At 42.9% G+C, this 25,227-nt stretch overlaps 2 protein-coding genes across 8 annotated transcripts in view; one reads left to right on the plus strand and one right to left on the minus strand.

Annotated features, from left to right (window-relative positions):
- Positions 1-19,616, plus strand: part of LOC132818059 (protein numb homolog) — a 209,852-nt gene extending 190,236 nt beyond the window's left edge. For 2 of the 4 annotated variants that reach the window (XM_060828692.1, XM_060828694.1), the window contains 3 exons: positions 13,982-14,143; positions 14,242-14,385; positions 17,899-19,616. In XM_060828692.1, the coding sequence (XP_060684675.1) occupies positions 13,982-14,143; positions 14,242-14,385; positions 17,899-18,581 (989 nt within the window). In that variant the 3' untranslated portion in view covers positions 18,582-19,616. The remainder of the gene's footprint in view (positions 1-13,981; positions 14,144-14,241; positions 14,386-17,898) is intronic. The other 2 variants (XM_060828695.1, XM_060828696.1) reach the window with 1 other exon arrangement.
- Positions 19,617-20,152: 536 nt separating this feature from the next.
- paplna (papilin a, proteoglycan-like sulfated glycoprotein) overlaps positions 20,153-25,227 on the minus strand; it is a 151,590-nt gene continuing 146,515 nt past the window's right edge. For all 4 annotated transcript variants that reach the window (XM_060828689.1, XM_060828691.1, XM_060828690.1 and 1 more), the window contains one exon: positions 20,153-20,753. Coding sequence is in view for 1 of the 4 variants with exons in the window: in XM_060828690.1 (XP_060684673.1) it covers positions 20,734-20,753 (20 nt within the window). In the remaining 3 variants the exon portion in view is untranslated. The remainder of the gene's footprint in view (positions 20,754-25,227) is intronic.

The raw sequence follows: 25,227 nt of genomic DNA on the forward strand, positions 1-25,227 counted from the left end.
GATCTTACCTACCAGCAAGTTTTCATGTCCCTTCCTCGCTCCTCTTGGTTCTCTCTCTAGGTCTTCCTGGCTAACTTGTAACTCTCAAGCACCCTAACTGAGTCTTCATGTCTCATCCTAACATAAGCCGCCTCCTTCCTCTTGATAAGAGATTCAACTTCCTTAGTAAACCACGGCCCCCCAACTTGACCATTACTAAGGATACACAGCAGTTGTTCCTTGAATAAGCTCCACTTTCAATTGTGCCCATCCCCTGCAGATTCCTTCCCCATCCTAAATCCTGCCCAATCGCATCATAATTGTCTTTTCCCCAGTTATAACTCTTGCCCTGCGGTATATACCAATCCCTTTCCATCGCTAAAGTAAACATAACTGAATTGTGGTCACTATCACCAAAGTGCTCACCTACCTCCAAATCTAATAACACCTGGCCTGGTTCATTCCCCAGTACCAAATCCAATGTGGCCTCACCCCCTTGTTGGCCTGTCTACATACTGTGTCACGAAACCCTCCTGCACACACATTCAATGAAAACTGGCCCATTTAAAGTACTCGAACTATAGTATTTCTAGGCAATATTTGGAAAGGTGAAGTCCCCCATAACAACTACCCTGTCGTACTCGCTCCTATCCAGAATCACCTTTGCTGTCCTTTCCTCAACATCTCTGGAACTATTCAGGGGCCTGTAGAAAACTGCCAGCAGGGTGACCTCCTTTCCTGCTTCTAACCTCAGCCCTTACTACCTCTGTAGACACGTCCTGTCAGCCACCATAATACTGTGCTTGACTAACAATGCCACATCTTCTCCTCTTTTACCATCTTATCTGTTCTTACTGAAACCTCTAAATCCTGGAAGCTGCAGCAACCATTCCTGTCCCTGCACTAACCACATGTCCAAAATGGCCACAACATCGAAGTCTCAGGTACCAATGCATGTTGCAAGTTCAGTCACCTTATTCTGGATGCTCCTGGCATTGAAGTAGACACACTTCAAACCATCTTCCTGCTTGCTGGTGTACCCTTGCAACCTTATTTCTGATCTCTTTACTCTCAACCTCCTGGACACTGTAACTACAATTTAGGTTCCCATCCCACTGCTGAATTAGTTTAACCCCTCCTGAACAGCATTAGCAAATTTCCCCTCCAGGATATGGTTCAGGTGTAGACCATCCTGTTTGTAGAGGCCCCAACTACCCCAGAATGAGCCCCAATTATCCAAGTATCGGAAACTCTCCCTCCTGCACCATCCCTGAAGCCACGTGTTCAACTCCTCTCTCTCCCTATTCCTTGCGCCACTACCACGTGGCATGAGTAACAAACTCTGTTTGTTCCAGCTCCACTTGAACCACTTCAGTTCATGTGTTATGGGTAGACCCACAGGCCACATTGGGTTTGGTACTGGGGATGTAAGGCAGAAATTCAGGGAGCTAGTTTGGAAGCTTGGAGCTAGAATAAACAGTTGTTATATCTGGTTATATCCCTGTGCCAATTGCTAGCAAGGTGAGGAATAGAGAGAGGGAAGGACTTCCAAGATTTTCATCCAGTGATGGCAATTTATTTCTAAGCCAGGATGAAGGACTTGCAGGTGGCGGATGATTTTCCCATGAATCTCCTGCCCTTGTCCTTCTGGATGAAAGTGATCGTGGCTTTGGAAAGTGTTGTCAAAGGATCATGGGTGTTTTTTTGCAGTGCATTTTGTACACAGTGCTATCATTGAGCATCGATGGTGGAAGGAGACACCGTTTTGGATACTGTTGGGTGGTATGACTTACCCAGGGGTAAGCCATGGGATACCACATCTCTGGCACAGAGTCTGTCCCTGTTGCTCAGAAGGGAAGCGGGGAGAGGAATAGAGCGTCAGTCAATGGGGACTACATTGTTAGGACAGATAGTAGATTCTTGTGGGAATGAAAGAGACTCAGGGTCGGTGTGTTGCCTCCCAAGTGTCAGGGTCAGTGATGTGTCTCAGATTGTGTTTTGGGAATCATTGAGGGGGAGGGGAGCAGCCCCAAGTAGTGGTCCACATAGGCACTAGGTATCAGTAGGAAAAAGGATGGGGATGTAAGGCAGAAATTCAGGGAGCTAGTTTGGAAGCTTGCAGCTAGAATAAACAGTTGTTATATCTGGTTATATCCCTGTGCCACGTGCTAGCAAGGTGAGGAATAGAGAGAGAGAGCCATGCAGTTGAACATGTGGCTACAAGGATGGTGCAAGAGGACAGCGATTCAGATACCCGGATAATTGGGGTGCATTCTGGGGTAGGTGGGGCGTCTACAAATAGGATGGTCTACACCTGAACCAGAAGGGTACCAATATCCTGGGGAAGAAATTTGCTAATGCTGTTTAGGAGAGTTTAAACTAATTCAGCAAGGGGATGTTCAGCCTCTCTCTATAGCACAAACCCTTCTACCCGGGCAGCATCCCCAAGTTTCACAACATCTTTCCGATAGGAAGGATACCAGAATTGCATGCAATATTCCAAAAGTCACCTAACCAATATCCTGTACAGCTGCAACATGACCTCCCAACTCTTGTACTCGACATTATGACCAATAAAGGAAAGCATACCAAACGCCGCCTTCACTATCCTATCTACCTGCGACTCTACTTTCAAGGAGCTGTGAACCTGCATTCCAAGGTCTCTGTTCACCAATACTCCCTCAGACCTTACTATGAAGTGTATAAGTCCTGCTTAGTTAAATTCCATCTGCCACTTCTCAGCCCATTGGCCCATCTGATCAAGATCCTGTTGTAATCTGAGATACCCTTCTTTGCTGTCCACAACACCTCTAATTTTGGTGTCATCTGCAAACTTACTAACTATGTGAACTCTTATGTTCACATCCAAAACCCCTTGTTCAAGAAGGGGAGTTGAGACAACCTGGTAATTATGGATCAGTGAGCCTTAATTCTGTTGTGGGCAAAAGTTTGGAAAGGATTAAAAGAGATAGGATTTATAATCACATAGAAAGGAATAGGTTGATTAGGGATCGTCAACATGGTTTTGTGAAGGGTAGGTCGTTCCTCAAACCTTATCGAGTTCTTTGAGAAGATAACCAAATAGGTGGGTGATGGTAAAGCTGTTGATGTGGTATGTATGGATTTCAGTAAAGTGTTTGATAAGGTTCCCCACAGTAGGTTATTGAAGAAAATGTGGAGGCATGGGATTGAGGGTGATTTAGTAGTTTGGATCAAAGATTGGCGAGCTGAAAGAAGACAGAGGGTGGTGGTTGATGGGAAATGTTCATCCTAAAGTTCAGTTACTAGTGGTGTACTGCAAGGATCTGTTTTGAGTCCACTGCTGTTTGTCATTTTTAGAAATGACCTGGATGAGGGTGTAGAAGGATGGGTCAGTAAATTTGTGGATGACACTAAGGCTGGTGGAGTTGTGGATAGTGCTGAAGGATGTTGCAGGTTACAGAGGGACACAGATAAGCTGCAGAGCCAGGCTGAGAAGGGGCAAATGGAGTTTAATGTTGGCAAGTGTGAGATGATTCACTTTGGAAGGAGTAACAGGAATGCAGAGTACTGGGCTAATGGTAAGGTTCTTATTAAAAATCCTACAACACCAGGTTATAGTCCAACAGATTTATTTGGAAGCACTAGCTTTTGGAGCACTGCTCCATCAGGTGGTTGTGGAGAATAAGATCATGATCACAGAATTTATAGCCAAAGGGGTCCAGTGTCATGGGGAATTGATTCATTATAATTTTAGATTAAATCTTTTATCTTTTAAGTTTGAACATGCTGGTTTCTGGTCTTTGATATGTAAATCCTAGAACTACTTTTAAATTACATTTTCAAGATAGTTCAGCTTTTTAAACTATTTTTCTCAAAAACTGCATGCATCCATGTAAAACTATGCAGAGGGTATGTCAGTCTGATTAAACACTGGGACACAGACTTCACACCTGTTGTTAGAAAAGCTGAACTATCTTGAGAATGTAATTTAGAAGAATTTCTGGGAGTTACACATCAAAGAACAGAAACCACCATATGCAATTTTCAAAGAGGAAAGGGTTAATCTAAAATTGCTTTCTGTAATACTGGACTCCTTTTGTTATAAATTCTGTGATCACAATCTTATTCTCCACAATCACCTGAAGGAGCAGTGCTCAGAAAGCTAGTGCTTCCAAATAAACCTAGTGGACTATAATCTGGTGTTGCGTAATTTTAACTTTAGTCCACCCTAGTCCAACACCAGCACCTGCAAGTCAGTGGTAAGATTCTTGGTAGTGTAGATGAGCAGAGAGATCTCTTGTGTCCATATACAGAGGTCCCTGAAAGTTGCCACCCAGGTTGATAAGGTTGTTAAGGAGGTGCATGGTGAATTGGCTTTTATTGACAGAGGGATTGAGTTTCGGAGCCAGGAGGTCATATTGTAGCTGTACAAAACTCTGGTGTGGCCGTATTTGGAGTATTGCGTGCAGTTCTGGTCACCGCATTATAAGAAGGATGTGGATGCTTTGGAAAGGGTGCAGAGGAGATTGACCAGAATACTGCCTGATATGCAGGGAAGGTCTTATGAGGAAAGGCTGAGGGACTTAAGGCTGTTTTCGTTCAAAAGAATAAGATTAAGAGGTGACTTAATAGAGGCATACAAGATGATCAAAGGATTAGACAGGCTGGATAGTGAGAGCCTTTTTCCTCTGATGGTGATGGCTAGCACGAGGGTACATAGCTTTAAACTGAGGGGTGATAGATATCAGACAGATGTTAGAGATAGGTTCTTTACTCATAGTAGGGGCATAGAATGCCCTGCTTGCAACAATCGTGGACTCACCAATTTTAAGGGCATTTAAATGGTCATTGGATAAATACATAGTTGATAATGGAATAGTGTAGGTTAGATGGGCTTTGGATTAGTTCCACAGGTTGGTGCAACATTGAGGGCCGAAGGGCCTGTACTGCACCGGAATGTTCTATGCTGGTGGAAGTGGTGCTAATGATGTGGGTTGCTTTGTCCTGGAAGGTGTCCAGCTTTTGAGTGCCTCACCCATCCAGGCAAGTGGGGAGTATTTCATCACACTCCTGACTCGTACCTTGTACGTGGTGGACAGGCTTTGGGAGACAGGAGATGAGTTATTTGCCACAGTGTTCCTATCCTCTGACATGTACTGTGCAGGTTGTGAATGAGTAGGTTTTGCTTGATAACACTGATGACATCTCCTATCACTTTGCTGATGATCGAGAGTAGACTAATGGGGCAGTAATTGGCCAGGTTGGATTTGTATACCGAGCACACCTGGGCAATTTGCCACATTGCAGGGTAAATGCCAATGTTGTAGTTGTACTGGAAGACCTTGGCTAGGGTATGGGGCAAATTCTTAGATTAGATTAGGTTACTTACAGTGTGGAAACAGGCCATTCGGCCCAACAAGTCCACACCGACCCGCCGAAGCACAACCCACCCATTCCCCTACATTTACCCATTTACCTAACACTACGGGCAATTTAGCATGGCCAATTCACCTGGCCTGCACATCTTTGGACTGATGGAGCACAAGTCTCCAGTACTATTGCTGGAATGTTGTTAGAGTATAGCCGTTGCAGTTTTTACTACAAACATTTCTTGTTATCATGTGGTGTGAATTGAATTGTTTGAAGACAATTACTGGTAATTGTAATGCTTGGGACTACTGGAGGAGACCAATATGGGCCATCCATTCTGGCTGAAGATTGTTGTGAATGCTTCAGCACTACCCTTTGCACTCAGGTGTTGGGCTCCTATATTAATGCAGACAGAAATATTTACAAAGCCTCCTTTTCCGTTGGACTGTTCAATTGTCCACCATCATTCATGACTGGATGTGGCAGAGCTTCGATCTGATCCACTGTTTGTGGGATTGTTCAGCTCTGTCTATCATTTGCTGCTTCAGCTGTTGGCACGCAAATAGTCTTGTTTGGTAGCTTCACCAGATTGCAACCTTTTTGGATTTGCATGGTGCTGCTCCCACGTGCAGTCCATTGAACCAGAGTTGATTTCCTGGCTTGATGGTAACAGTTGAGTGGGCACATACTGGAGTAGAATATTGAAGCTCTAGATAGTCCATAGTGACACATCAATGTCCAGCTGGCAGATTAATAAGGATGAGGTCAAGAATGTGTTTCACTCTTGTTGGTTCCCATGTCACCTGCCACATACCCAGTCTCTCAGCAATGTCCTTTAGGACCTGACCACCTCAATCAGTAATGGTGTTGCTGAGCCATTCCTGATGTCAGCATTGAAATCCCCCGCCCACCCCGAGTACATTTTGTGCCCTAGCCACCTGCAGTGTTTCCACGATGTGTCGCTCAACATGTGAGGAGTACTGTTTCATCAGTCGAGGGGGGTAACTGCAGGAGAACTTTGCAGGATCTTTAGGGTTAAGAACGTAAGACATTGGAGGAGAAATTGTCATTCAGCCTGTTGGGTCTGAATGGAACCCACAACTTGCACCCCGCCTTCAAATTCACAGTGCATTTTCAACACCTCCCTCCCCTTTCTTAACCTCACCATTTCCATCTCTGGCGACAGTCCCCCAGATGGACGTTTACTATAAACCCACAGACTCCCATAACTACCTGGACTACACCTCTTTCCACCCAGGATCCTGAAAAAGCTCTATCCCATTCTCCCAATTCCTCAGCCACATCTGCTCGGACAAGGAGACATTACACTCATGCGCATCCCAGATGTCCACCTATTTTGAACAATGTGCCTTTCCTCCCTCCATCATCCTGACAGCCCTCCACTGCACCAACTCCAATCCCTGTTCCACTGCTCTAAATCCCACCCCAATGCAATAAAGACAGAGTCCCCTTGTCCTCACCTTCCACCCACCAGAATCTGCTTCCAACACAATATCCTCAAACACTTCTGCCAATTCCAACTAGACCCACCACGAAAAACATCTCCACACACCCCCCCCCCCCCCCCCCTCATCCCTCTCTTCCTTCCCCCTCAATGGTCCTTGGTTTGCGCCACTCTCCCCACCGACCGTCCACCGAACCCTCAGGTACCTTCCCCTGCAACCGGAAAAGATGCAAAACTTGCCAGTACACCACCCCCCTCACCTCCATCCAGGTCCCCAAACAATCCTTCCAGGTAAGACAGAGGTACACCTGCCTCTCTTCCAACCTAGTTTACTGCATCACGTGCTTGTGATGTGATCTTCTCTACACTGGGGAGACCGAACGGAAACTTAGGGAATGGTTCACTGAGCATCACAGCTGGGCCAGCAGGGGCTGACCGGACCTCCCAGTCACTGCTCATTTCAATTCCCCCAACCACTCCTTTTCCAACATGAACATCCTTGGCCGCCTCCATTGTCAAAACAAGCCACAGCTCAAATTGGCAAAACAAAACCTCATCTTCCACCTGGGCAGCCTGCAGCCCAGCGGACTCAACACTGAGTTCTCCAATTTCAATTAATCCCCCTCCCCCTCCCTACAACTGCTCCCAGCCACCAACTAGATTCATTCCTCCCATTGACCAATCAGGTTGTACCCTCTACCTACCTTCACCTCTCCCCTCTTCACTATCCTGTCCATGTGTCCCTCTTTATCTGCAGCTCCTCCCACACTGGAGGGTTACATCTAAAACTTCGACTTCTCCACCTCCTGATGCTGCCTAGCTTGCTGTGTTCTTCAGCCTCCTGCCTGTCTGCACCACTTGAAGATGGCAGTTTTCTTTTCCTGCAGGTTATTAGTCAGCCAGATGTTTTTTTTTCTAGCAATCGACATTGATGTCATTATTTTAATGAATTCAAACTCCACCATCTGCCCTGGCAGGATTGGAACCCGGGTCCACAGAACATTAGCTGACTTTTTGGATTCATCATCATACAGCTAGGCCTTCACCTTTCAAGCCTTATGAAGACTAAAAATTCACCCACATGTATTGTAGAAAATGTATTTTAATGAGAATCTAGTGTGCGGCACGGTGGCACAGTGGTTAGCACTGCTGTCTCACAGCGCCTGAGACCCGGGTTCAATTCCCGACTCGGGCAACTGACTGTGTGGAGTTTGCACATTCTCCCCGTGTCTGCGTGGGTTTCCTCCGGGTGCTCCGGTTTCCTCCCACAGTCCAAAGATGTGCGGGTCAGGTGAATTGGCCATGCTAAATTGTCCGTAGTGTTAGGTAAGGGGTAAATGTAGGGTATGGGTGGGTTGTGCTTCGGCAGGTCGGTGCGGAATTGTTGGGCCGAAGGGACTGTTTCCACACTGTAAGTAATCTAATCTAATCTAATCTAATCTAATCAATAATGCCAGAATGAGATGTTCAAATCCAATGGCAAAATCTTATTCCTTTTTATTCCTGGTTGAATGGAATCTTGTCTGATCTTGAAGTGAACTTTGTAACAAACTACTCTTGCAGCAGATGCATAGTCCTGATTGTTTTTTTTTGTTTCTCATTTGATACCAAACTCTCATTTCAAAGTTAATGTTTAGGCAAAGGGAAATTGTCATGCTCTATGTTAAAGTATTTATTGATGTATTGTTCTTTTAATTATCCTAGCTGATATTATTAACAGTCAAGTCAGAAGCCAGACAGGATCTGGATTGATACTTCTTAATTTTAAAATCTGATTGAAGATTTGTAGCTCGGGTATCCGTTGTTGTGGTTCTGCTCGCCGAGCTGGAAGTTTTTGCTGCAAACGTTTCGTTCCCTGGCTAGGGAACATCAACCCCATCAACTAGGGAATCATCCCCAAACTCCATCAACAGACACATTGACCTGGACCCCATATACAAACCACTACAGCTGAAACTGACACCCGGAAACGTCAAGAACATCCATCAACAGACACATCGACCTGGACCCCACATACAAATCACTGCAGCTGAAACTGACACCCGGAAACGGCAAGAACATCCATCAACAGACACATCGACCTGGACCCCACATACAAATCACTGCAGCTGAAACTGACACCCGGAAGCGGCAAGAACAAACCAATATAAATACCGGAAGAAACATCAAAGCAGCGCTTCACACGAGGCTCCAACAGCACTGATGATGTTCCCTAGCCAGGGAACGAAACGTTTGCAGCAAAAACTTCCAGCTCGGCGAGCAGAACCACAACTTCGTACTTTTATTTATTTCGCTTTTAACAAAGTGATCTCTCATGCTACAGAATTTGCTTTAACAACAAAAGGCATTTATTACAAAACAAATTATGCACCAATACAATAATCCAAACACTCTGCTTACAATGCATATACAAATGTCTTAAACACAGTAAAATACAATCCCATTAATCCCAGAATATTACTTTATAAATTGAAAAAAATATATAACTTCTATAGAGTAACCAATACACCACTCCTGGTACAGATTTCAAATACACCATTCAAATAATACTTTCGTTGGTATCCCTGTATCTAACAACTCAGTATGGTTCAGTCTCCTGCAACTTCACTTTTAGACTGTAACTGCAGATGCACCTTCTTGGAGCAACTATATATTTTAACTTCAGTTCACTCAGTTTAATTAACCGTTTCCAGGTTTACACCTCAACAGTTCTGGTCTGGGACTGACCCTCTTCACTCCAAGGTAATCTATTATTCCCTTCTCAGAAGCACTGCTTTCAGGAAAGCAACCAATATAATCAAAGACTTCTCCCATCCCAGTTAATACACTCTTCCACCCTCGTCCATCAGGCAGAGGATATACAAGTATGAAAACATGTATGAACAGATTCAAGAAGGACTTCTTCACACTGTTTCAGACTTCTGAATGGACTCCTCAAATGTTAATTCTGATTGCTCTCGCTTGCTCTCTCTTTCAGATGGTTCCCTTCAGCTAGAGTTGGACCACAAACTTCTCAAGTAAACAAAATTCCCCTTCCTGCTAAAGAGATAATGCCCGAAATGTCAATTCTCCTGCTCCTCAGATGCTGCCTGACCGGCTGTGCTTTTCCATCCCCACACTTTCAACTCTTAATCTCCAGCATCTGCAGTCCTCACTTTCTTTGAAAATTCCACAAGTGCACAAACCCATTCACTCAACAGCAAGGTTCCAAACTCTGTTACTTAAAAGAAATCTTCATGTTTGCGTAAATATTTAACTTCAGAAACGTTAACTATTAACTTCAGCAAAATCTCCTAGTTACTAACTCAAAAACCAGTCCCAAGCTCTCCCCAGCTACCATTAAAGATCATAAAAAGACTGTGATCTAATCTTGATTTGGAAATGCCGGTGTTGGACTGGGGCGGACGAAGTTAAAATCACACAATACCAGGTTTAATTGGAAGCACACTAGCTTTCGGAGCGACGCTCCTTCATCAGGTGACTGTGGAGGGCTCGATCGTAACACAGAATTTATAGCAAAAATTTGCAGTGTGATGTAACTGAAATTATACATTGAAAAATTGATTGACTGTTAAGCCTTTCATCTGTTAGAATACGGTGATAGTTTCACTTCTTTCATGTGTAAATCACAAAACCCTTTTTAAAGTTGCACTCTTGGGTTAGCTGCTAACAATGGTGATAGCTGGACAATATGTTGAAGGTGTTAGCCCCCCTGTTCTGTCTATGACATGATGTTTAGATTGATTCTAATCTAATAAGTGAGGTAAGTGTTTTACATAAATACCTGCAGTTTTTGAGCTCAGTTCTACATGAATGTATACAGTTTATGAGCAACGTGCATTGTAACTGTGCAATACAAATTCACCACACAAAATATGTGTGCATGTGGGTCTTTGTCTGTGTCTGTCTATCTGGAATGGGGGTTGAGAGTGTGAGAGTGTGTGTGTGTGTGTGTGTGTGTGTGTGTAGTGGGTGCAGAGTGTCTTAAGTCTGCGAGGGGGTGCATGTGTGTGGGTGTCTGTGTGCGCGTCTCTGTGTCCGTGTGTGTGGGTGTCTGTGTGTGTAGTGCAGTGGTGATCACCTGTAATGTGACCTGAACCTAAGGTCCCGGTTGAGGCCTTCCCTATGGGTACCAAACTTAGCTATCAGCCTCTGCTCGGCCACTTTCCTCTGCTGCCTGGGCCACTGAAGTGTTCCCCAACTGGGAGGGAACCCTCCTGTCTGTTGATTGTTGTGTGGTGCCCATTCATCTGTTGTCATAGCCTTTGCTCAGTTTCCCCAATGTACCATGCCTCCAGGCATCCTTGCCTGCAACGTATAAGATAGACAACGTTGGCTGAGTCACATGAGTAACTGCCATGTACAAGGTGGGAGGTGTTCCCACGTGTAATAGTGGTATCTATGTCCACAATCTGGCAAGTCTTGCAGCGTCCACCGTGACAGGGTTGTATGGAGTTGTCCTGAGAGCCGGGCAGTTTGCTACGAACAATGATCTGTTTGAGGTTTGGCGGTTGTTTAAAAGGCAAGTAGTGGAGGTGTGGGGAAGGTTTTGGTGAGGTGCTCATCCTCATTGATAATGTGTTGCAGGTCACAAAGAACATAACGTAATTTTTCAGCCCCTGAGAAGTACTGAACAACAAAGGGTACCCTGTCAGTTGCAGCACGTGTCTGTCTCCTGAGGAGGTCATTACGGTTCCTTGCTGTGGCATGTCGGAACTGGCGGTCGATGAGTTGAGCGTCGTACCCTGTTTTTGTGAGGGCATCCTTGAGTACGTCCAGATGTCCGTCATGTTCCTCCTCATCTGAGCAGATCCGATGTATGCGTAGGGCTTGTCTATAGGGGAATGGCTGTTTTAATATGTTTCGGGTGGAAGCTGGAGAAGTGTAACATTGTGAGGTTGTCTGTGGGTTTGCGGTGGAGCGTGGGGCTGAGGTGTCCGTCCTTGATGGAGACGCACGTGTCCAAGAATGAGACAGACAGTCGAGAGTAGTCCATGGTGAGTTTGGTGGGATGAAACTTGTTGAAGTCACTGTGTAGTTTTATCAATGACTCCTCGCCGTGGGTCCAGAGGAAGAAAATGTCATCAATGTACCTGGTGTACAATGTTGTACCAACCAACCAACATTGTACACCAGGTACATTGATGACATTTTCTTCCTCTGGACCCACAGCGAGGAGTCATTGATAAAACTACACAGTGACTTCAACAAGTTTCATCCCACCAAACTCACCATGGACTACTCTCGACTGTCTGTCTCATTCTTGGACACGTGCGTCTCCATCAAGGACGGACACCACAGCCCCACGCTCCACCGCAAACCCACAGACAACCTCACAATGTTACACTTCTCCAGCTTCCACCCGAAACATATTAAAACAGCCATTCCCCTATAGACAAGCCCTACGCATACATCGGATCTGCTCAGATGAGGAGGAACATGACGGACATCTGGACGTACTCAAGGATGCCCTCACAAGAATGGGGTGCGATGCGCAACTCATCGACCGCCAGTTCCGACATGCCACAGCAAGGAACCGTAATGACCTCCTCAGGAGACAGACACGTGCTGCAACTGACAGGGTACCCTTCGTTGTTCAGTACTTCCCAGGGGCTGAAAAATTACGCTATGTTCTTTGTGACCTGCAACACATTATCAATGAGGATGAGCACCTCAGCAAGACCTTCCCCACACCTCCACTAGCCTTTTAAACAACCGCCAAACCTCAAACAGATCATTGTTTGTTGCAAACTGCCCGGCTCTCAGGACAACTCCATACAACCCTGTCATGGTGGACGCTAGAAGACTTGTCAGATTGTGGACATAGATACCACTATTACGCGTGGGAACACCTCCCACCTTGTACATGGCAGTTACTCATGTGACTCAGCCAACGTTGTCTATCTTATACGTTGCAGGCAAGGATGCCTGGAGGCATGGTACATTGGGGAAACTGAGCAAAGGCTATGACAACAGATGAATGGGCACCGCACAACAATCAACAGACAGGAGGGTTCCCTCCCAGTTGGGGAACACTTCAGTGGTCCAGGACACTCAGCCTCGGACCTTCGGGTGACCATCCTCCAAGGTGGACTTCGGGACAGGCAGCAAAGGAAAGTGGCCGAGCAGAGGCTGATAGCTAAGTTCGGTACCCATAGGGAGGGCCTCAACTGGGACCTTGGGTTCATACCATATTACAAGTGATCACCATTGCATTACACACACACAGATATTCCTACACACACACACTCACATACACATGGACACAGGTACACACAGACGCGCACAAAGACACCCACACACACGCTCACACATGCACCCCCTCACAGACATAAGACACTCTGCACCCACTACACACACACACACACACACACACACACACACACACACTCTCTTTCTCACACTCACAACCCCCACCCCAGACAGACAGATAAAGACCCAAATGCGCACACATATTTTGTGTGGTGAATTTGTATTGCACAGTTACATTGCACGTTGCTCAAAAACTGCATACGTTCATGTAGAACTCTGAGCTCAAAAACTGCAGGAATTTATGTAAAACACTGTTATCTCACTTATTACATTAGAATCAATCTAAACATCAGGTCATAGACAGTGAACACAGGGGGCTAACACTTTCAGCATATTGTCCAGCTAACCCGACAATGCAACTTTAAAAAGAAGGGTTTTGTGATTTACACATGAAAGAAGTGAAACTATCACTGTATTCAATCAATTTTTCAATGTATAATTTCAGTTACATCACACTGCAAATTTTTGCTATAAATTCTGTGTTACGATCAAGTCCTCCACGATCACCTGATGAAGGAGCGTCGCTCCGAAAGCTAGTGTGCTTCCAATTAAACCTGTTGGACTATAACCTGGTGTTGTGAGTTTTAACGTGATCTAATCTGTGTGATTTGTATGTTCAATGCCCTGTTTTATACTTAAATCTCTGATTTCCGGATGCTGATTCATGTTTACATGTGGTATTGTGGGCATTTGCAGCTTTTCAGTATCACATAGTGTGGTCAACAGCAAGTGGTACAAGACATGCTCTTGACTGTATGTTTACCCTGTGGTTTGTTATTTTGGACTGCACTGAATGTGATAAAATACTTAATTGAGGAAATATATCAGACATTGTCAACATTATTAAAATTGTTCTTGCACCTCTTTATTCAGTGCCTGAAATGGAAGGTGAGAGTGCAGGTGAAGCGGACAGTATAAGCTCCTTGTGCTCTCAGATAACACATGCGTTCAGTGATCAAGTGGAGGATCCGTTCTCTTCTGCCCCAATGTCAAAACCTACGATTGGTTCAGCTCCTCAAGTAGCTGCTTCCCAAGGTTCGTAGCTCGTTTTTGGAGAATGAATGAATTTTGGCAAAGAATGTTTCACTTTCAGTATTGCAGATTTGACCGTTTGACATGTCTTCTTATTGTAGTCAATGGAGCAATTTCAGCCTTCCCACTGCCTGTTCCAGCACCTGCAGCACCTGCTATGTCTCCCACAGTAATGCCAGTTCGTGACACAAACCCTTGGGCCCAGCTCCCTACAGCATCTAGCACAGGAACTACAATTGCTGCAAGTAAGGCTGTACATCTGGTTTAAGATAGAGCTGGAGATAGAAGCTAGAGGCATGTTTATAATTAAGTCCTTAAGTTACGTAGCCTAAACTACTTTGCTCAGCACTAAATGCAGAACCTTCATTTAGCAATGAAATCGATGATTTGTTGGTGGTGGTATATATTAACGTTAAACCCAAAAATAACTAAGGTTTCTTATTTCAAATCCAAAATGTTATGTTTATGCAGTTCAGATATACGTATCTGATACTATAGATAGCTCTCCATTTTTGCTTTGTGATCCAAGCTAAATACCGGGGATACTTCATCCTCACCCATTCCCATTTCCTAGAAACTTTGTACTCCAATTTCATCTCTTTTCTCAACTTGTCTAAAGTCTACATCCTTTTTAACCCTGGGATGAGTCTTTACATCACAAACATAGTCTACTTCCATTTGCTTAGCGTTCCTTGACTTCATCTTTTTTTAATTCGTTCGTGGGATCGTGGGCAACACTGGCCAGTCCAGCATTTATTGCTCATCCCTAGTTGAGAAGCTGGTGGTGAACTCACTACTTAGTTGCTCACATGCTGTAGATAGACCCACAATGCTGCTAATCTGCTCAACTATTAAGACCGTAAGATGTAGGGGCAGAGTTTGACTATGCTCCACCTTTCAGCGAGATAATGGCTGATCTGATGATCCCTCCTGCCTTTTTCCCATAATCCTTGATTCCCTTACTGATTAAAAATCTGCCCAGCCTTGAGTATACTTAATGACCCTCTGCAGTAAAGCATTCCACAGATTCACTACCCTCGGAAGAAAAATTCTTGCTCACCTCTGTTGTAAACATGTAACCCTTCATTCTGAATTCTACCCCCGGTCCTCGGCACTCACACAAGGGGAAACATCAACTTTCCACATCTACTCTAGAATCTTGCACATTTCAATAAGTTCACATCTTATTCTTCTAAAGTCCAACAAGTGCAGGCCTAAAGTATTGAAGCTCTCCCAGTGCCTCCACACCTGGGATCAACCTCGCGAACCTTCTCTGGATTGCCTTCAGTGCCACTATGTCTTTCCTTAGATACGGGGCCCAAAACTGTTCATACTATTTCAGCTGTGGTTTGATCCGATGACAAAACACGCTTTCAGTGCCACTTTCTAATGAGATTATTTCATGCTTTCCTCGCAGCCAGTGCTTTGCTGCTTATAGGTGCTGCATAATGAAATTCATTAAAATGGTTTGTTTTCATATCTCCCTGCCCAAATCTTATTTCTTACTCTTGCTCAGTCTCCAGACCTTTACATTCTTCCTTTAGCCCATTAGTTTGCTGCACCAGCAACACCTGTGCCTTCATCTAGATTTCTCCGTTTCTCTCTCCTTAACACCTATCTTTAACCTGGCTGATTAATCAGCTTACTAATACCTCCTTTGCTTCAGTGTAGATGTTTTGCCTAATTGTGCTCCTTTGTTGCATCTTGGAAGGTATTCATCATTTATGTTCTACGTAGTGAAATATTAAGGCGTTCATCTTAAACTCGATGTCGGAGCAAATTACTGCGAGTGCTGGAATCTGTATTGGAAACAAAAACTGCTGGAGATCACAGCAGGTCAGGCAGCATCCGTGGAGAGAAAGCAAGCTAATGTTTTGAGTCTAGATAATTCTTCATCTGATGATCTCCAGCATTTTTTCATTTTCAGTTCATCTTAAACGTCCTGGCAATGAACAATCAAACTGTTGTAGAAAGTTAAAAGACAATAATTAGCAGATCTGAAGCACAATTGATTCACAATGACTGAACTGTTCCTTGATGTAATCATTATTAGTTTGGAATCTTTTTGTAGTCATTTCGGTGTAAAGGATTAAAATTCCTCACAAAGTGGTATACAGTCCTCATATTGAGTTCTTTGGCGTCATGATAAGTCAAGGTTTATGGAATCATCAGGTCTACCAGCATTCAGGGAGAAACATGTTCATGTCTCAGGCTTTTAACCTTTCATCCTTGGAATGCTGTATCCTCTGTATCTAGAGGACTAGAATACAAAATAGTAGATATTGTGCTTCACTACACATAGCCCTGCTTAGACTGCACCTGCAGTCATTGTGAGCTTTGAACACCTCACCTTAGAAAGGCAATATTGATCTTGGAGCAAATGCAGCATAAATTTACTAGAATGTTACCCGAACTTTGAGAGTTAAATTGTGAGGAGTGATGACATAAACCAGACTTGTATTCCCTAGAATTTAGAGTTAAGAGAAAATGTGATTGAGGTTTGCAAGATACTATGAAGATTGACAGGATCTATTTCTATTGGTGAAGTCTAGGAAGACAAGGATATCCTAAAAATGAGTGCTACATCTTTCTTGGAGTGAATTGAGAGCTACTTCGGCACACAGATGGTATTAGACATTTGAAGCTGTTTTAGAGACAGCAATTAGGGAGATGATGGCATAGCTGTAATGTCACTGGACTCAGAATCCAGAAGCCTTGAGGACAAGGATTCAAATGCATCGCCATCACTGGTGGAAATTCAATCCAGTTTATAAATCTGGAATATAAAGATGGTTGTGACTATGAAACTTTTATTATTATAAAAGCCTGTCTGGTTTGCTAATGCATTTTAGAGAAGAAAATCTGCCATTGTTACCTCTGCATGTGACTCCAGACCCACAGCAAAGGGATGACTTGTAACTGCCTTCTGGACAATTAGGAATTAGCAATAAATACTGGCCTAGACAGCAACCATCCCATGAATGAAAAATAAGAAATTGATGCTTTAAAGCAGTGATTGATGGGTATTTTTTTCATCAAAGATATTTGAGAGGTTTGAGGGAAAGGTAAGTATTAGAGAATCATAGGTTTCCAACAGTGTGGAAGTTGGTCATTTGGCCCACCGAGTCCACACCCAACCCTCTGAAGAGCATCCCGCCCATTCCCACCATACCCCTGTAACCCTGCATTTCCCATGGCCAATCCACTTAACCTACTCATCGTGGACAGTGGGAAGAAACCCATGCAGACATTGGGGAGCATGTGAAAACTCAACACGCGGTTGCCCGAGGGTGGAATCAGACCCAGGTTCCTCGTGCTGTGAGGCAATAGTGCTAACTACTGAGCTGCCCTAAAAAAAGTGTGTGTAGATGGAGTTGGGTCACAGGTCAGCCATGGTCTCAATGAAGGTCAATGGAACAGGTTCCAAGGGCCTGTATTAGCTTTCTGTTCACGTGTTTACTGAGTAACAGATGCACTTGAAGGAGGAAACCAACTTTGCTCTTCCCTTGCTTATTTATAGTATTTAATAACAGTATTTTATCTCCTTCTTCCAAAGATGTGAAGACTAAGTTGCACATGAACCTTTGACATTGGTGTCTTGCAAAACGATAAAACCCCAAGTGCCATCTTCAACTAAGAGTCACTGTTCTCTTTTTAAAGTTAACCAGACAACTCCCTTTCTCTCGTCTTTGGTTTGTTTGAGTAACTGGTTCATTGATCAGAGTGTCTTTAAATATCTTCTTCCTTGTTTTAACCAGGCACAGATTGGGGATCAACTGCTCCGGTGACGGCCCAGTTTCAGCCTGGTCACAATCGCACACCTTCGGAAGCTGACCGCTGGCTTGAGGAAGTATCAAAAAGTGTCCGCGTGCTACCATCTTCACAGCCACAACCATCAGTGGTTGTGCCACCAGCCCCACTATCCTTTAAGGCCAACACCTTTGTTAGCCCACATGCAGCACCAGCTGGTGCACAGTCTCAGATGCAACCTACGTTTGTTTCTGCTCAGCCGTATAATCTCGGGGTCACCAATGGGGCACCGTATCAAGCTCCAAGTGTGTCTGTGGTTGGAATCACCCCTTCTCAGATGGTGGCTAATGTCTTTGGCACTGCGGGTCATCCTCAGGTTACTCACACGCAGTCGAAACAAAACATGTTTCCACAAATTGAAGGTGGCATGATGGGGGTCACTGCAAATGCTAACCCTTACTTTAAACCTGGCCAGCAAATCAACGGCTTGGCAGCTTTCAACGGAGCAGAAAGTGACACGTGGACAACAGAAACTAAAAGTGTTCAGATGGCAGCAGCTGGCATACCAGGAATTGATGCATTTGAAGCTCAGTGGAATGCACTGGAATGTAAATCAAAGCAACGGGCCACACCTTCTCCAACTAATCCATTCTCTAGTGACTTACAGAAAACCTTTGAGATTGAACTTTGAGCAGGGATCAGTTTGTTTTTGTTTTCCTTTTGGTGTGTGTGCAAAGTGCTCAGTATTGATAATGGGCATGACGAACTGCTTCAGCAGTCTCTGAAAACCATTAGAAACCTGATGCTAGGCTGGACTGAAACATCTGGTAAGGTGCAATGATCAAAGGGCCATGTCTGGTGTCTGCCTTGGAAAAGTACTGGTTCTTTTAATGGTACAAGTGTAGGGGAGCAGCTGCTTGTCTCTAAACTCTTCCTACCTACAGTTGTGTTGTTGTTCTGTGGTGAGGCTGCAGAATGATATTGCAGTCCACTAGTGTTGGATGGAGCTTCCAACTTGGATAAATCAATGCCAAAATCTTTATTTTTATGCATTAGTATATATATTTTAAATAGTTATGGAAATTGAGCTGTAAGTAATCTTGCCAAAGGTAAAACGCCGACTGGTTGTACGAAATGTATATAGAGAATGGTTTATTGCTGATTTGAATGTAAGTAATTGGGGTAAATGTGATCTTTTAGTTGGACCTTGCCACAGATCATTCTGGTGTGAGTAGTACACTTGCTCAAACAGATGACCAATTATAAATCACTAGTATGCAGCAGTTAAATATTTTTAAGAGTATTGTTATGGTCTGCGTAAACCATGATCAACCTTTTATGTTCAGTTGAGCAAGATTTTAATTTGTTTTTATGCTTGAACTTCTCTTTGTTTTCCTTACTATTTTGAGGTTTGGGGTTTTTAAGACAGTCAGGTTGGATTGCTGTAATTGTTGAAATGGATTTGCACAATGTAGTTAATCTTTGTTGGTAACAAATTGTATTCACGTTTCCAACCTCCTTCCTTCCCTTTCTATGGTGATCAGTGAAAACCCTCCCACCCCCATAACTTTCTGGGTATAGCTGTTCTGCATCTCACTTGCAAATTCAGCAGGTTTTCTTTAGTTTTATTTTAATTTTGACTTGTAAGAGCCTTACAATCACTTGTAATAAAGAAATAAATTTATACTGGAGATTTATAATCTTTAACAGAAATAAATGGTGGTTAGAGAATGGATCATATTTGGAAAGTGCTTTTTGATGTTCTCACATCACAACTTAATATTATATTTCAGTAGCAAGGAAGCGTTTTAACACCATGCGTTAAGTAGGTATTTTCTGCAGGTGGGTCCCAAGTATAACATTAAACAGCTTTCCAACAGGATTAGCAAGACATTTTCAGAGTATATTCCAAACTGGGTATATGTGGATTCAAAGTGTAAATAAAACAAAAACTTAAAGAAGCCTTGAAAATAGTGTCATATTCTCCAGAACAGGGTGTAAAGTAAGACTGGAATTTTGCAAGAAAACTTTAAATGCTGTTAAGAAAAGGTCTGTGCATGATTCATCCTAAAAGGAACTGTAGTACTCAGAAGCACCTATTTGTTGGTGCAAATCGAATAGATGTTGCACATTATATTTTTAAAAAATCAAAATGCACCTTCTACAAGAGATTCTGTCAACAATGCAACTTTTTAAAAAATTTCCTGCAATTGGTAGTTTGTTGTATTTTGTAAGTCAGTGTAAATGTAAAAAGGTGAGTAGTTCAATACACATTATTTAATTTATTGACACATGCTATTTGCAGAAATGTATTAATAAACGCACAATATACATTTTTTACACCAATAATCATCTTCATAGAAAAATTTGATTCTGGTTAAAGGGAAAGTAGGTGGATTTGAGTATTCATATTATGTACAGAACTTGGCACCTGTTCAAAAGAGTGACAGTGCATTAAACATAGGGTCAGCTGGAAATATATCTGATTATTGACTAAGTTTATCCAACATGCTGTTATTTAGCTTTTAAAAGTACCAGCCTTTGAACATAAAAATAAAATCTGAATGCAGATACATCTTACAACGCACCTTTGGAAATCACAATATTCAGAATCTTTGAAAATCATATTTTCTATATTAACAGTTTTCATATGAATGTTCAATAACTTGTCATTCTAAAACTATTATACATATCAATAGTTTAAAAGAGTACAGCTTTGGATAATAAAAGGGTGAGATTGATTGCTTGTATAGTCAGAGATACGCTGGTCATTTTCTCTGGAACTGAATTTGCAAACATCAGTCGGGTAGCATTCTCCATATCCTCCAGTACAACTTTACATACTACTGCCAATAAAATGGACCTACAGTAGAGAGGATAACACTTAGTCAGAAGTGCCTTTGCAACAAATAGTGTCTATTGTTTAACCCCACAGAAAACCTGCATCAATACTGAGCCCCTGATATCAGTCACCCTATGTCAGGCGTAGCCTCTAACACACACACAGGAGAAATATGTAGTAGTGGAAATTAATGTCATTTTAAAACTATGTGGTTCCACAGGCCGTTAACCTACTTTTTGGTGCATTTAGTTGTTCTGTCAATGTGTTTTCTCTATTCTCACAACAAACAAAGCAAAGGTTGGGTTAAAAGAAAGATGCTGATAAACAGGAGTACTACTCTGTTACATTAGAGTGTAATTGGAGTTATGCAAGAGAAGGAAGAGGAGATCAGTCCCTCCTGTACTCTCACTGGTGTGCACTTCTGCTCTTTAATGTAAATATAAGGTCTTAGGGAATTTGGGTCATAAGGGGATTGAGCGACATTGAGGAATTCTTACAGAGCGTGGGGGGGGGGGGGGGGGGGGGATGGTCGTCAGAGAGTACGTGAATCTGGCAAGGAGCAGCTGAGCAGAGCCTCAGGAAATCTTTGACAGGAGCAGCCCAGCATTAGCGTGTCTCAATCCAGAGGCAGAGCTCCTGAGGTGACAAAAGGATTCAAGAGTGACACAGGGCAAGTGGATACTGCTTATTAGATCAGTACAGACTGTGAATATTTGTACCATCTAATTGCTTATAATTTGTGAAGTCTTTATTTTGTGGGCTTTATTCTGTTGTAGTGAAGTCTAAGGAAAAATGCTGAAGTAATTGAAATGATTTTATGAGCTTTCAAAAGTTTATTTCAAAGGGTTTTAAGTCCTGGACAGCTCAAGGCTATGATGTGCTCCTCTTGTTCTGTGTGGGAAGGTGAGCAGCTGGTGGTTATGGTACAAATTGGTATAAATGCCAAAGGCTTTTAAAAAAAATGATGCAGTCCTAAAAGGAGAATACAGGGAAAGACAGTGAACTTCAGGACCTCAAAGGTTGTGATCTCAGAATTACTACCTGTGCCATATATTGGAGTATGAATACGATGCATTGGATGAATATGTGAATGATAAGATGGTGCAGGGGTGGGGGGATGGGTTTCAGATTCCTGGGACATTGGGACCAGTTCTGGGGGAGATGGGACCAGTACAAACTGGAGGAGTTACATCTGGACAGGGCCAGGACTGATGTCCAATGGTACTCTCTGCTTCTGGGTGATAATGATTCTCAAACTCTCACTTGACAGTTCAGCAGGTTTCCTCTTTTTTTTGACTTTTTTGATCCCTACAATCACTTGTAATAAATAAAGACACTTACATTAGAGATTTATAATCTTAACAGAAATAAGTGGTAATTAGAGAATGGATCATATTTAGTGTTTTTTTTATGTTTTCACATCTCACTTTATTTCAGTAGCAAAGAAGTGTTTTTTTAATTTCCTACAATCAGTAGTTTATTGTATTTTGTCAGTGTGTAAACATAAAAAGGACATTAGTTCGATATGAACTGTTTAATGCATTGACATGCTGTTTGTAGAAATGTATTAATCAACACAAATATACATTTTTATATGAAGATTATCTTCATAAAAATGAGATTCTGGTTAAGTGGAAAGTAGGTAATACCTACTTTAACAGAAATACACAGTGGTTAGAGAATGGATCATATTTAATGCCTTTTTTGATGTTTTCAAATGGCAGAAGAATGTGGATGTCTTGGAGAGGGAACATAAAAGGTTTACTAGGATGTTGACTGATGCAGGGGATTTTAGCAACGAAGAAAGGTTGAGTGGACTGTTTCACTGCAATGCAGGAGATTGAGGGACGACCTAAAAGAAGTTTATAAGATTGTGAATGGCATGGATAGAGTGGAAAGTATGAGGAATTTTCCCAGGGTGGAAGAGTCAATTACTTGGGGACACAGGTTGAAGGCGCAAAGGGAGTTTAAAAGAGATGTGTGAGGTACATTTTTCACACAAAGGGTGGTAAGTGTCTGGAACTCACTGCCAGAGATGATGGTGGAAGCAGACACAATAGCAGCATTCAAGAAGCCCCTGGACCAATATATGAATAGGAAGGAAATAGAGGGATACAGATCCTGTAAATGAAGACAGTTTTAGTATGAATGAGCAAAATATATCCACACAGGCTTGGAAGGCCAAAGGGCCTGTTCCATTGCTGTAGTATTGTTTGTTCTTGGGTAGAATAGTGAACATTATGTACAAAACTAACCACTTGACACTTGTTCAAAGAAGTGACAGTGTATTAAATGGTAGGGCCATTTAATGGTAAATATATCTGATAATTTACTAGGTTTATACAACTGCTGACATTAAAAACACAAGTCATCTTACATAAAATCTGAATGTAAATACACGTTGTGGAACCAAGTTCCGAATCTTTGAAAATCATATTTTCTATATTAACAATTTTCTTTTATGAATGTACAAATGACAAAGGTCCTGCTCCAGTGTCCAGGGGCAGCACATGTGGAGGACGTGTCTCCAGCTGCAACTCCTGGAAGCTCTGATTTCTGAGCTGAATTTGTGGGTGGGGATACTAGAGCATCTACAAAGCTAACAAAATTGTGAATAGTATATATAGAGAGGTGGTCACACTGCAGGGCATAACTACACAGGCAGAGGGAGTAGATAGGTTACATCTAGGCAGGACTGGGACTAATGTCATACGGTGATCATTTGCTAGTGAAAAGGGTTTAAATTAAAATGGCAGGGGAACCAGAATCTAAGCACTGTGTCAAGGACAGTAATAAACGTAAAATGTAGAAATAGTAATCAAGGGTGACAGGTAAATAGGGCTAAAGTACAAAGAAAAGTTAGGATAATTAAAAATGGCTAAAAGACAAGGCTAAACACTTTGTATCTTCATCCTTTAAGCATTCAAAATAAGGCAGATGAACTGATGGCGCAAGTTAACAAAAATGGATGTGATCTCAGCCATTATAGAAATATGACTTGGAGGTGCCGGTGCTGAACTGGGGTAGACAAAGTTAAAACATCGGGTTATAGTCCAACAGGTTTATTTAGAAGTACTAGCTTTCGGAGCACCGCTCCATCATTATGGAAATAAGAAGTTTTTCTTGTAATCATAATAAGAGATGGACTGAAGTGAGGACAGTTGTGAGAGATGATCAAGGCTTGGCTGATGTAGAGTCCATTTGAGTGGAGCTTTAAAAAAAACAGCAAGGGAAAGGACATTTTGGTATAAACAAACACAGGTAGGACTTTTAATGATGGCGTCTTGGGTAGCATTGTGGAACAGAAGGACCTAGGGGTTCAGGTACATAACCCTGTCTATATGTGACACAAAGGCTTGTTAAAAAAAGGCACTTAGTACACTTGCTTTCATTGCTCAATCCTGTGAGTTAGGAGGTCAGGTTAAGATTGTACAGGACATTGAGGTCTCTCTGGAATACTGTGGTCCAGTTCTGGTCACCCAGTTATAGGAAGGGTATTAAGCTGGAGAGTATTCAGAAGAGTGACCAGGATGTTGTCAAATATGGAAGGTTTCAGTTATAAAGAAAGGCTGGGACTTTTTTCACTGGAGCATAGGAGATTGAGCGATGACCTGATAGAAGTTTATAAGATAATGAGAGGTATAGGTAGAATTGATGGTAGTTGTTTTTTCCCTAAGACATGAAGGGCAAATTCTTTACAGAGGATGGTTTGCATTCCTGAGGAAGTGGTGGATGTGGGCATAGTTACAATGTTTAAAAGACGTTTGGATAAGTACATGAATAGGAAAGGTTTGGAGGGAAATGGGTCAGAAGCAGGCAGGTGGGGCTAGTTTAGTTTGGGATTTTGTTCGGCATGGACTGGTTGGATCGAGGGGACTGTTTCCAGGCTATATGAGAAAGTGAGGACTGCAGGTGCTGGAGATCAGAGCTGAAAATGTGTTGCTGGAAAAGCGCAGCAGGTCAGACAGCATCCAAGGAACAAGAGAGTCGACGTTTCAGGAAGAAGGGCTCATGCCCGAAACGTCGACTGTCCTGCTCCTTGAATGCTACCTGACCTGCTGCGCTTTTCCAGCAACACATTTTCAGCTCCAGGCTATACGAGCCTAAGACAGGAGTAGTGTACCTAAAGAGCAACCACTTTGTAGGAAAAATGACTAATTGAAGACTTTACTCATCTTGTTGATAGAGTTAATCAAATGGAAAAGGATAGCTATGACGATGAACTTGTGTAATGGGGATAGCTTCCTGGAATCGAAGAGTGTGGTGCTGGAAAAGCACAGCTGATAAGGCAGCATCCGAGGAGAGGTGACGTTTTGGCGATCAGCCCTTCAGGAACGTACAGCGAGGAGGAGAACTTCTTCAAGGTAAGTATCCTTGGAAGAGGCTTTGCAGTAAGGATAGAATCAACTAGGAGAACGTGAGGACTGCAGATGCTGGAATCAGAGTTGAGTGTGTGTTGCTGGAAAAGCACAGCTGGTCAGGCAGCATCTGAGGA

Source organism: Hemiscyllium ocellatum, chromosome 8 (assembly GCF_020745735.1).
Source record: "Hemiscyllium ocellatum isolate sHemOce1 chromosome 8, sHemOce1.pat.X.cur, whole genome shotgun sequence".
Lineage (NCBI taxonomy): Eukaryota > Metazoa > Chordata > Chondrichthyes > Orectolobiformes > Hemiscylliidae > Hemiscyllium > Hemiscyllium ocellatum.